Source organism: Globicephala melas, chromosome 13 (genome assembly GCF_963455315.2).
Source record: "Globicephala melas chromosome 13, mGloMel1.2, whole genome shotgun sequence".
NCBI classification, from domain to species: Eukaryota; Metazoa; Chordata; class Mammalia; order Artiodactyla; family Delphinidae; genus Globicephala; species Globicephala melas.
The window spans coordinates 81,199,360-81,213,203 of record NC_083326.1 but is presented as its reverse complement, the minus strand read 5'-3'; the positions used below and the strand labels follow the sequence as shown (position 1 = coordinate 81,213,203).

The window sequence follows — 13,844 nt, the reverse complement described above, 5'->3', positions numbered from 1 at the left end:
CACCCCTGCCACAAACCTCTCACCAGCAATTAGCCAAAACAATGCACTGCAGGAGTTAAGGTATTTAGGAGGTCCCCCAGAAGCAAAGGGCTGGCCTGAGGCCACCAAAGTTCCTGTGGCCTACTGACTAGTTCAACAGGCTCGCTAAGGCCTTTATCTGCTTTAATTAAGGGGCTTTGCTCAATTATTAGCCTAGGAATAGTTATAACTAAATAGTACTCAGACCCAGCAAAGACCCAGTAAAACGAAGTTTTAAATGATCATTTCTGACTTAAAAGGCAGTGTACACACACTGGGCAAGGCTTTGGAGTCAGATCTGGGTTCAAATTCCAGCTCCAGGATTAGGATGAGGTGTACTAAAGGTGTCTTGGGTAGCTCTCTGAGCCTCATTATGTTCACCTGTAAATGGGAATAAAATCATGAACGTCACAGTGCTGGTGTGAGGAACACGGATAATGGTGTTAAAGAGTGCCTCGTCACAGTGCTCAGCTCACGGCCAACATGCAATAAATGAGAGTTATGTCTCTCTTAAGGCCAGGGCTTCCCTGGTGGCACAGTGGTTAAGAATCTACCTGCCAATGCAAGGGACACTGGTTCGAGCCCTGGTCTGGGAAGATCCCACATGCCATGGAGCAACTAAGCTTGTGTGCCACAACTACTGAGCCCACGTGCCACAATTACTGAAGCCTGTGTGCCTAGAGCCCATGCTCTGCAACGAGAGAAGCCACCAAAATAAGCCCCTGCACTGCAATGAAGAGTAGACCCCGCCTGCCGCAACTAGAGAAAGCCTGCATGCAGCAATGAAGACCCAATGCAGCCAAAGCTAAATTAAAAAAAAAAAAGGCCAAATAACAGTATATAGACCGGTCTGCCCTGTAGCAATCAGAAAAAAAGTCTTTGATCAGTGTTGGCTGCAAGCTCTACAAACACTGGTCTATGGTCACAATCAAAAGACAATTCCCACTCATATATAATGTTTAAAAGATGAGGGCTTCCCTGGTGGCGCAGTGGTTGAGAGTCTGCCTGCCAATGCAGGGGACACGGGTTCGTGCCCCGGTCCCGGAAGATCCCACATGCCGCGGAGCGGCTGGGCATGTGAGCCATGGCCGCTGAGCCTGCGCGTCCAGAGTCTGCGCTCCGCAACGGGAGAGGCCGTAACAGTGAGAGGCCCGCGTACCGCAAAAAAAAAAAAAGATGAGTGGTCCACTCAGCTTTTCTGGTCACACATCCACCACCATTCAATATTCCATTAAACATTTAAACAGCAACATTTTCAAGCACTAAGGGACAAATCTATATTTGTCTCCAAAAAAATAAACGAAGAAAAAAAGATTCATCTACACCTTGAAAAAATAAATTATTTTCCAGAACTGACTGAAGTAACCTTATTTAACAAATACCTCTTAAGTGCCTGCTGCCTACTGTGTGCCAGGGTTCAGACTTAGAAATTTCTCATTTTAAATGGGAAATCTTATAATGACAACCAACACAGAAATGCTAGTGGGCCTAACCCTCTCCCTAGGTCACTACAATAACAGCAGCGCCTGTATCATGACTTTCCTGTCTCCTTTCTCCCACTCCGTAATGTGATCCCCTTCAGGGCTGAGTCTTTTTCATACTGGTAACGTCTTTCATTCTGGAGTGTTAGTCTGGTTCCTGGCACAACAGTTCTCAATTCTTGCTGCACATTGAGATTACCTGTGGAACCCAAGCCCTACCTCCTGAGCCAGTGTGCCCAGGGTAGGCCTGGGCCTTGTAACAAAGCATACAAATCCAAACTATACAGGTGATTCTAATGAGACTCACTGTCAGAGCACTAAGGACTCAATAAAGACCAGCTGGATCCAAGCATGCCACGAACCAGATAATTCTACCTCTGAAATGTCTCTGCTACCCTGTTTTCAATTCCCAAACTTTTGATTCTTCTCTTGCATTTCCTAACCTGATTAATGGCAGCCCAAACCACCCCACACTTCCAGGCTAGAAACCTTAAAGAAGCTTCCAGAAGCAAAACCTCAAAATCAACTCCAATTTCTCTTTCTCCTTCACCCTCTTCGTCCAGTTATCACTAAGTCCTGTTGATTCTTTGTCTGCAATGTGCCTTAAGCCCAATTACTTTCCAGTACCCTAAGTTAAAGCCCATTCTAGCTCAGACTATTTCAGTAGCTTCCTAATTGATCTTTTGCCTCCTGTTCTCCCATTACACCCTCTTTATCTTTTTTTTAAACAAGATTGCTATGTCCATATTACACTTCTAGTCAAATACCTTCCATGTATATACACTTATTTACTTGTATTTCTAAGAACATTCTCTAGAAGAATATACAAGAAACTGATAACACTGGTTTCTTTTGGGAGAGGAACTTTTGCAGCTAGGAGACATGGGTGAGAGGGAGACTTTATGCACCCTTTTGAATTTTGAATACCTTTTCAATTTTGTACCATCTAAATGTGCTGCTTCTTCACAAAAAAAACAAACTAAACCCAAAACAACAAAAGCAAAAACACCTCCTATAGCTTCTACCAAAACCAAAAAACGGAACAACACCCAATATGGCAACTGTGACCTTTGACAATCTGGTCATAACCTGTTTTCTAACATCAATTCTCAACCATCCTCCCAATGCCACCCCGCCAGCCCAAACTACGCTCTAGCTACAAAACAGCTGTAGTTTGGGAAGTCTTCTACTGTGCATTTGCTGATCCCTCAATCTGAAGAGCCTTGCCAATCTTCTCCTCACTTGCCTCAGTTTATTGAAAAACCCATCTCTCGGGGCCTGACTCCATGCTTCCACAATATCTAACGTTTCTGTTCCTGTGCATATGTGTACCTTCTCCCCCAGACCGTGAAACTGCAAGGCTAAAGTCTATTTTGTTCGTGGTCTTTTCCCCAGCACCTGTCAAGGACTAACAGGAAACAACCAGTAAACAATGAATTCAGTTGACTGTACTGATAAGTTAGAATACCAGCATTCTGATAAAGCAACTTTCATCTGAGAACTACAAAAAGAGAATGAACCCACTGGGGATAAGGGTGGGGGGGGCAGGGATAAACTGGGAGATTGGGATTGACATATATACATTACTATATATAAAACAGATTAACTATTAAGAACCTACTGCGTAGCACAGGGAACTCTACTCAACACTCTGTAATGGCCTATATGGGAAAGGAATCTAAACAAAGAGTGGATACATGTATAACATTCACTTTGCTGTATACCTGAAACTAACATAACATTGTAAATCAACTATACCCCAATAAAAATTAAAAAAAAAAAAAAGAGAGAGAGAGAGAGAGAATGAACCATTATCTATCTCATCCTAGAGTTGCACAAGGTGTTGTGCCCTCTTCTCACAGACTGTTAAAATAAGGCTGGATGGAAAGAGCCTTGAAAAGGAGTCTTGGAGATGACACAGCTCCCAGCTTTCTTTGCCACTAACTGGCTGTAGGACACTGGCCAAATAACTTCTCTAAACTTTAGTTTTCTCATCTGTGAAAGAAAGGGCAGGAGGACAAATTCTCTCGAGAGTTCCTTTTTCTAAGATATAAGATTCTGGGATTCTAAGTCACATTGCAAGAAAAGGGAGCCTGTTTTAGAAACTCTTTATAAAATAAAAGCTAACAGATACATCTATATTTTACTTTTCATATACAATAGTGCATTTACTGCATGCACTAGTTTTGAAACAAAGGCTCCATTTCAGGCTTCTCAATTTATCCTTTCCCCTTAGTACACCACCTTATGTATGTTTTCAGAGAAGTTTTGATAATGATCCAGAGGGTAAAAACACTGCCCCATGCCCTTTTACTTCAGTTTTAACCACCAGACTAGAATGTTGGAAAAGTTTTTTTCTCCTTCAGGCCACTGACAAAAAGGCAGGCCAACCATTTCTCAATTTGAAATTCTGATGAAAGAATAAAAGATAGTTATAGATTAATTGGCTTCACTGAATTCAGACGATCTGTAAATTATTTAATATGTATGTATAGAATGTATTCACAAAACACACCAAAGACCATTGATTGCTCAGTGAATTCAGGGTACATGAACAAGAAAATAAGATCAACGTTGCAGCTCAAGAACCAAGAGAAGTGAATTTTTAAAAACAATACATGCATAAATGACACCTCTGTTTAGACTTTCTCATTTCATAGAAACACTGATGACCATATTACCAATTAGTATTCAAACTAGAGGCCAGGAACAGTTTTCCAGCTCTAATGTAAATAGCTCAAATCTATTTTCTTATTCAAAACTGCTATCCAAACATTGATGTGAAAACAGAAGCATTTTTTGTTGGCTTCATTCAGCACAGCTAACCTTTTGCATCTACCTCAAATGACAGCACAGACAAATTTTGATAAGTCAAAAAACCTACTGGAGATGGCATCCTTGAAAGATCGAAATGTACAGTCACAGTAGTACAAAAAGAAAGAAGTTTCCTCTTCATGAGGGAATGAGTAAAAGAAAAATCACTGCAAAAATGTGTTGGAACTGGCTTGAGTCAAAATAATACTCGGTCCCTCAACAGAAAGCACTCTTTGTAGTAAGTCACTTTTGCAGTCTCTGGCAAAGTTTTTGCAGTCATTTTGTAACCCTTGGGATTCAAACCAACAATTCAATCCGTCCTAAAACTATTCACCAGCTACAAACTTACTCACCTCAAAAACAACTGTTTAAGAACCTAGTAAACTTATAAATTGTTAAATGTGACAGACTCAAGATCAACAATAAGCTTACTGATGAGAGTAATTTCATAGCAAATGGAAACGTATAAATTAGTATAACCTTTCTGGAGGGAGCTACACTAATATTTAAATCAGAAACCTTTCAAAAGTTCACAGCCTTTGACTCAGGATCTCCTCTTCAAGGAATTTATCCTAAGGAAATACTTACATGTAGAGGTATTCACTCTAGTGTTACTTGTAACAGAAAATTGGAAATAATCTAAATAAATAAAAATAGAGGGCTTCATGTACTATATACACAGTAAAATATGATAGCTATGCTTATTACGGAAGTATGCTCAAGCTACATTACATAACAATAACATTACAGAGCAGAATACACACTAACCCAATCTTATTTACTAATATGTATACATACAATTGTATATACACAAAGGCTAGAAGAAACCATACTGACTATAATTGAGTTATGAGTTACAGGTATTTTACACTGTGCTTTTGTGAACATGTATTACTTTTTTTATTATTATTATTTATTTATTTATTTTTGGCTCCGTTGGGGCTTCGTTGCTGCGCGTGGGCTTTCTCTAGTTGTGTTGAGCGGGGGTTGCTCTTTGTTCTGGTGCGTGGGCTTCTCATTGCTGTGGCTTCTCTTGTTGCAGAGCATGGGCTCTAGGCGCGCAGGCTTCAGTAGTTGCGGCACACGGGCTCAGTAGTTGTGGCTCGTGGGCTCTAGAGCACAGGCTCATTAATAGTGGCGCACGGGCTTAGTTGCTCCGTGGCATGTGGGATCTTCCCGGACCAGGGCTCGAACCCGTGTCCCCTGCATTGGCAGGCGGATTCTTAACCACTGCGCCACCAGGGAAGCCCCATGTATTACTTTTATAAGCGCAAAACAAAACCATTTATTTAAAAGCACTAGATGCGCAAGAGAAAACTTAGGTTCAAGTCCCAGCTTTGATACTAACCTTACTGATGAGTCAGCCTCATAGATGAGGAAATAGATGCAGATTAAGCAGAAATAAGAGCAACTATTTCATAGTTAAAAGATTAAATAAGGTAAAATATAAAAATACACTGTAAAATCTAGGGACTTCCCTGATGGTGCAGTGGTTAAGAATCCACCTGCCAACGCAGGGGACACAGGTTCGAGCCCTGATCCCGGAAGATTCCACATGCCACGGAGCAACTAAGCCCAAGAGCCACAACTACTAAAGCCTGCAAGCCTAGAGCCCATGCTCCGCAACAAGAGAAGCCACCGCAATGAGAAGCCCGCCCACAGCAACGAAGAGTAGCCCCCGCTGTCTGCAACTAGAGAAAAGCCCTCGCGCAGCAACGAAGACCCAACGCAGCCAAAAAAAAAAAGTAAAATCTAAAGCACTGTATATGTATAAAACACTGGTAAGTTGAACCATATTTTGTGTCAGATATTGAATAAATGTTTAGGAGAAAACAGAGTGAAGTATTTCCCACTCTTTAAAGAAAAGGTTCTGCTCCCTCACCCCCACCCCATCCACCGAAATCCTGTTTGGGATCCCATTCAAAAGTATTTAGCATCTTTTCTTCTTTAAAATTTTAAACTGAAAGATCCGTGCCACTTGTCAACTTAAGTTTAAATGAGTAAGTGTGTTATCAGCCCAATGCCTCCTGCAGTTGGTCAGCTTTTGCAAAAAAGTTTTGATTTATGATGCAATTCTGTAAACTGTGAATTGTTTAATAACAGGAAACAAATGATTTTAGACCTCAGAGAGATAGAAAACTATCAGATTTTTAAAATATTTGACAACTCTCAAACAAGATAGATCACTGAATTTTATTACTAATGATAAAAATTAGGATCTAGGTAACCAGTTCTTAAAATGAGACCAAAAGTTATCACTAATTTTGAAAGGCAAACCCACAAGGCACACCATTTTTCAACTGACTAGAAAAAGTAAAATTTCTTTAGAAAGAAACTGTCAACTTACCTTTCCAAAGCATTTCCCTAAAAATTCTGAACCTAAAGCCCCTGGTAAGGCCTCTCTAAAAGGCACGGGGACCTATATAAAATGAATTTGCCATTTAGTTTGAAGTTGACATAAACATTTATTCAAACCTGACATAGGCATTTATTCAAAGGACATGGTTGTAGGTTCAAATACTCTGACCTGGTGTAGTACTTCTTGAGTCACACACAAGTACAAACTCCATTTGGATACTGTTGCAACCATTCAGGTTATGTATTGCCCAGTTCCAGAAAGCAGTGCTAAAGTTCAGGAACAGCCTCCTCCAATCCAGGTTCCCCCAACTCCCTCAACACCCTGCCCCCCCCCAAAAAAACCCCACAGCACAACCAGTTAACATCTACATCTTATCTTCTGCTACAATTTAAAATCTTTTAACAAAAGTATATTTTCTAAAAAAGTATAAACAGTCATGCTTTTAAAATGCAATTACTTGCTCTATAAAAAAAAGATTTATCCAGATTCCTTTAGGAGATTATTAACAAATTGAGAGAGAAGCTGGAAGTTAGGAAAATTTAAAACTAAGCTCAAGAATTTCTAGATTAAAGACTGAACAAAGGAAAAGTAGTTCTGACAGTATAACAAATGGGGAAATGACTTTAAAAATAATGTGCCTTATAAGAACCTTATGAAAAGTACAATATATAGCAAAATGAGAAAAATATTGGGGAGCAGGAGTTTAAGAAACAAACAGCAAAATTCCTCTATCCATCAACCCTATAATCTATTTATTACAGAATGACAGAATACTCAGAAGAGTCAGAGGACTAGTCAGTGGCTATTTTTTTGTCAGTAGCTTCTTAAATCCTGATGTTTCTGAGTCCTAGAAGGCTCTTTTACTGAACCCACAACTCTCACACTTCGTTAACATTCCACAATTTTCTCTTGAAAGCACACAATTATGAAATCCAGCATATTTAAAGTACTGATTGATCTCAGAACTTAAATATCTGATTGCTGACATTTAAAAAAGATTTCCCCCTCTATTAATTATATTAATGATATATAAACATTATATATTAATGATATAAAATACATAAAAAACAACTATATTGTTCATAAAGTTGCAAAGTTACAATATGACCCAATGATTCCATTTCTAGGTATATACCCAAGAGAATACATATGTTCACAAAAAAGCCTACACATAAATGTGTCACAGCAGCACTATTCACAACAGCCAAAAAAGTGTAAACAACCCAATGTCCATTAATAGATCAATTTTTTTTAATGTGGTATACCCATACAATGGAATATTATTCAGCCATAAAAAGGAATGAAGTACTGATACATGCTACAATGTGGGTAAATCTTGAAAATCTTATGCTAAGTGAAAAAAGCCAGACACAAAAGACAGCATATTATATGATTCCATTTATATGAAATGTCCAGAATAGGCAATCTGTAGAGTCAGAATCTACTTTCTGTTGCCAGGGATTAAGGGAGGCGAGTTGGGAAGTGACTGCTAACAGGTAGGAGTTTTCTTTTGGGGTGATGAATATGTTCTGGAACTAGTTAGTGGTGGTGGCTGCACAACCTTGTGAATGTTGTGCTACTGAATTTTTCACTTTAAAAGGTAAATGTTATGGCAGGTGAAAAAAATTCAGTCAGGGTTATGTCTGCTGTCAACAGGTGGATCAGACTGAATTTTGACCTTCAGAAAATTATGACTATATAATGAGACTAGTTTCCTGACACAGCTTGAAATCTAGATGAGGAAAATTCGAAAGAGGGCTTCTTGAAAGGTTGAAATTAGCACGCACACACACTTTCCCAAGGTGACTAGTACTTTGTTAAAAGGACAACTCACTTTCAGATATAGAGGTTCTACCAAATACATTAAAATTACCATGACTGTTGGAAAACATCAAATTCTGCCTAATCAATTCACTTCCTAAATAAAATTTTTATCTTTATATTGTTTGTGTAATCCTCATACCTTAAGACAACTACTTTTTTCTTTTCTTTTGGCCATGCCTCGTGGCTTGCAGGATCTTAGTTCCCTGACCAGGGATTGAATCTGTACCCCTAGCAGTGGAAGCACGGAGTCTTAAACACTAGACCACCAGGGAATTCCCAAGACAACTACTTTTAAGACTGTATTACTCACAAATACACTTCAAATTCCTGGCCACAATCAAAATTATATCTAAAGGCTAGAATTTTTCATTTCTTTTTAAGGTTTCAATTTAATCAAGCTTAAACACTGTGCAGTTTTAAAAGAATTACTTTACAAGTCAGTATTCAGAAGTCAGAACTTACATGGCATACACCATGCTGTCTTTTTTCCAATAAACTGTTGTTTAGTATGCAGAGGAGTTTTTTTGCACTGTAGTGAGTCATAGAGTGAATAAAGAAGTTGTACACACACACACATCCCCATACCCTTGAGCAAGAAAAGCATTACCAGAACGCTTTAACAGTACCAGAAGACAGATGGGTTTTGAATTCACCTATCTTGTCAAGAAAACGTAACCGGTGGTGTAACGGAAAGAGGACTGGAATGGGGAATCTTGGTGCTAGTCCTAATTCTGCCCTTAACTAGTGGAGTAACCTTAGCAGAGTGATTTGACCCTCTGTTGTGTCTTCAGTAAAATGAAAGAATTGGATTGCAAGGTTCCTAAGTCTTACAACTCTCAACAGTCTTTGATTCTATTGTTAATTGGCGTAGGGCTGTGGGAGGCCCAGCAGTTACACGCTAGGCAGTTCTCATATTTTTACGTACTTAGGTAACCATGCCATATAGAGTAATAAGAGAACTCAGTATTAGTCACAGGGAAGAAGGAAAAAGTGCGCATAGCTCCTGCTGGTACTAGTTTACTCCTGTTGGACCTAATAAAGAGAAAGCACCTTTGCCAATTTTCCAGGGGATAGGAGTAGTTCTTATGTCTCACCACACCCACCATAGTTGGTTTTTCCTAAAAGAAATCCAGTGGGACTCTACAAAAATGTTGTAAAGCACCAAGTACTTTTAGTCACTGCATGACTAATACAACAGACCAATTCTAAATTAAAGAAATAAATCAGCTTTCTCTTTCTAATACAAAAGAAATAAACAGCTTTCATTCCAAACAAAGAGTCCTAGATGACCACAGTGAGTTGCACAGATAACAGCAATAAACACAGTGTCAACCCAAAGAAAATGAATTATCTACAGAAATAGAAGGTTCAAAGCACTGAGGTTCAACATAACATTATTATTCGACATAGCCTTTTTTTTTTTTTTGGCTCCTCCGCACAGCTTGTGTGATCGCAGTTCCCCGACCAGTGATGGAACACAGGTCACGGCAGTGACAGCACCAAATCCTAACCACTAGGCCACCAGGGAACTCCCTCCACATAGCCCTTTAATGAAATTCAGTTTACCACTCCAACTTCCAGAGTAAAAAGCAGTATTAAAAACTCACTGAGGGCTTCCCTGGTGGCACAGTGGTTGAGAGTCCGCCTGCCGATGCAGGGGACATGGGTTCGTGTCCCGGTCCGGGAAGATCCCACATGCCGCGGAGCGGCTGGACCCGTGAGCCATGGCCGCTGAGCCTGCGCATTCGGAGCCTGTGCTCCGCAACGGGAGAGGCCACAACAGTGAGAGGCCCGCACACCGCAAAAAAAAAAAAAAAAAAACTCACTGAGACTCATCACCTCTTTCACGGCAAGAGATAATCAGACCTGCCTGGGATGGGATGGTGTCAATAAAACAGAAGTCACCATCATACGGACTGGATTGTGGAAACCAAAGATCAAATGAGGCCAACTCAGAAGTTGTATCAGGTGGCTCCCAAGAAGGCTTTCTGGAAGAACTCCTCCAAAACAGTCCTAGCTAGAGAACCTGTGTTCCCTGATTTGCACGCAACTCTCTCTCTTAAAACGGCTCTTTGTCAAATATGGCCACAGACCACATAAGCAATCATCTGTCTGGTTATGCCTAGCAACATTCCTTTCAAGAGGGGTACAGAGCTGTAGTTCTTAATCTAGTACCCCTTCATGGACCTCTAGGTGGCACATGGATGGACTTCACGGGGTCAGTGAAGTCCCCAAGGACCTATGCAAACTTTTGTCTCTCTGCACATTTTGGGGGCAAAAGAGCCCTTGGGCAGTAAACCAAGAGGCTGTGAACCAAGGAAAGTTAAGAACTACTGGTGGTTTAGAGACAGATGTAAAACAGAACAAATCTCCTGACGGTGCCCATGTAAATAAGACAGGAAGTAATGCCCATTATTTGAGATGCAAAATAACAAAGGGTGCTGTCTTTTCAAAACAAAAAGAAAATGTGATATGATGGTCGGAAGTTCTCGAGGGTCAGGTATTCCACTCCCTTCATCCTCTAGTCTAGATGAGGAAAATGAGCTGAGAGGCTCTTATCCAAAACCACAGATCACAGAGTGGCAAAGCTGAGCACCAAACCAGGCCAGGTTTCTGCCAGGATGGTATGTTTATACTTTTTTCAGAATGGTTTTGACCAAAATTTTCCTTATGAATACCCCACTCCATTAAGAAGGGAGCCTTCAAAAAATTTTAAATCAAGCTTCAGCCTAGAAATTTGACACATTAAAATATCCAAATCATAAATCAAATCACAAATCTTTCAAATAAGCCAGCACATAACAGATTTATAAGGCAGAACCTTAGTGGCTCAATATCCCCTATCCTGCTGCACTACAAGTGCGACTTGAAAAAGCAGCACAGGTCACAAGCTTCTAATTGTGAAGTGCCTCAACTGTAATGAAAAGCGACAGCCACTGACAGACCTTTAAAAAAGATACCGAGTCAGGGTCAAGCTGACTTTAGAGTGGATTTGTAGGACTTCAGTTTGCAAGTTCCCACAGGGAACTTTACTCAATACTCTGTAATGACCTATATGGGAAAAGAATCTAAAAAAGAATGGGTATATGTATAACTGATTCACTTTGCTGTAGAGCAGACACTAACGCAACACTGTCAATCAACTATACTCCAATAAAAATTTTTTAAAAAATTTGCAAGTTCCCTTCTGAGGAGTCTTAAGTGTTGCCTAAATACCAACTGATTTTTTTCAACCCAGGTAATGGAGACTTTCATGAATTAAACTGATAACCACTTTTCTAGTTCTATGTTCACAAAGAGTACATGAGTAGAAGCAAAGATAATAAGCAGTTATTCTAAGACCAAATTAAAAAATAATTATGGTCATAAAGTTACAGGTCCATTTGTTCCAATGCCTAACTTTGCCTCAGAATATGAAATTTAAAGTAATCAAAATAATCTCACCTGAGAAGTGAAACCAAAGCGACATTTGAACCTAAGTTCAATGACAACATGTCCTTCAATTACAAAGGAAGTGCTTTATTTATTAAAAGAGATTTAACGGCATAGGATTCTATGGCATACGCACTGCCTCCAAAGACAAACAATATGGTAAAGTTTCTGATCGCTTGTGAATTATATTTAGCCATTTCTGCAAGCTCTAACTCTAGACTCCCAAACCCTAAGGTGTAACTGGAATGGGCCATTGGAAGCACCTGTGGCCTTTAAAGGCTTTAACCAATTCTCAAGGCTTTCTTGGCCGCAGTCTAGAAGAGGGTTTGACCATTCTATTTTGGGTCAAGGAGACTCTCTTACACCCCAAGTGACCTCAAGTGGGCAAGATCAGTTTGGAAGAATGCACTGCGAGTGATTTTTCACCAGGCCAGCGGCCTCCGCTGCGAGACTTCCAAAAGGATGTAGACCTGGTCTCGATCGAGACGACGAAAGAATGCGGCTGGGCTGTGTGGGGCTCACGACAGCCAGTCGGCTCGGGATCCCGCTGCCCGCGGCCGGACTGTGGCGTCAGGAGCGTGAAGAAGCAGGGATCCCCGGGGCACGCAGAGGGAGGAGAGAGGGCGGGAGCCAGAGCGAGGTTCGGAGACTGCAGGTGTCGCCGGGGGAGGGGACGAGATCGTCCGGGGCTGGCACTACCAAGTGACTAACAGTGCGGTTCCGGACTCGGGCAAACTGGTCACATTCTCAGGCTGTGTGACCTTGAGCGTGTGGCTCGCCCGCTTTGCACCTCAATTTCCTCATCTCTAAAATGGGGGTTGTTCAAGCGGAAAACGCACCTTGGATCGCTTGGCAAGGCGCCTGGCACATAGTAAGCGCTCCGTACAAATGAGCTACTACTGGCTCTCGGGCTCCTCTTACCGCCCGGAGGAGCGAGGAAAGCCCCGAGCAGGGGAGTCCCCAGGAGGCGGATCCCGGGCTGGGAAGGGGGGACCTGGCCGGGCACTCACCGAGCACGTCTGCCGAGCGGTGCCGGGCTACGAAGCACGCATCGTCTCCGTAGCACGCGCCCTTCTTAAGGAGGCCCTTACGGAAGTCCTTGCCGAAGCCGCAGCCGGCCGTCACGAGCCCGTAGTCGCCGCCGCCGCTGCCGCCGGCCCTGGGGTCGGTCTGCGAGAGGCCGCCGAGCACGGCGCGGGCCACCAGTCGCCCGTACGAGAGGACCGAGAACATCGCCGCCGCCGCCCCCCCGAGGAGGCGGGGGGCCCGGGGAGCAGAAGGACGCGGAGGCCCGGAGCCGGCTCTCTCCTCAGCCGCAGCCGCGCCGCCGCCGGGACGCTCCTCAAGGCGGCGCGCAGTCGCCGCCGCCCCTTCCCGACGCGCGGGGCCTCGCACACGTTCCGCCGCGCGCACTGGAGCCAGAGCGAGGTCAGAACCGGCGGCTCCTCCGCCTCAGCCCGACTGGGGTCCCGGCTGCAGCCACCGCTGCCGCCGCCATCTTCCACTCCGCTAGCGTGTTCCGGGCCTCGCCGGCAGCACCGCCCCCTTTGTGGCCACACCTCTAGCCCCGCCCACGGCCCGCTGCTTAGGCCCAAGCCCCGCCTCCTCGGCTCGGTGCCCTACGCAGCCACAGAGGTCGAGCGTGCGCAGAGGATGTGGACACAATGTCTCTTGGGAGTTGTAGTCCAAGAGTTGTAGTCGCTTTTTTACTTCACTGCCTAGCTTCAAGGACCTAGGAGGATTCCCCAGACGCGGGACCTAAGTTAAAATACCGAGAATTACAGGTGGGCTGTTTTCTCCCCTGCTTTAACCATATCTTTTAAAAGCTATTGTTTTAAATAACGCCACTATTCCTTTAAAGAAAAACCTGGAAGAAAGTATCGGGTCACATATCATTATTCTGTAGTATATATATT

The 13,844-nt window shown here is 42.5% G+C and overlaps 1 protein-coding gene across 1 annotated transcript in view; it reads right to left on the bottom strand.

The window, feature by feature from the left end:
• PPTC7 (protein phosphatase targeting COQ7) overlaps positions 1-13,466 on the bottom strand; it is a 38,825-nt gene extending 25,359 nt beyond the window's left edge. Inside the window, exon 1 of the mRNA XM_030860312.3 lies at positions 12,939-13,466. Within this exon, the coding sequence (XP_030716172.1) occupies positions 12,939-13,161 (223 nt within the window). The 5' untranslated portion in view covers positions 13,162-13,466. The remainder of the gene's footprint in view (positions 1-12,938) is intronic.
• Between the last annotated feature and the right edge of the window lie 378 nt (positions 13,467-13,844).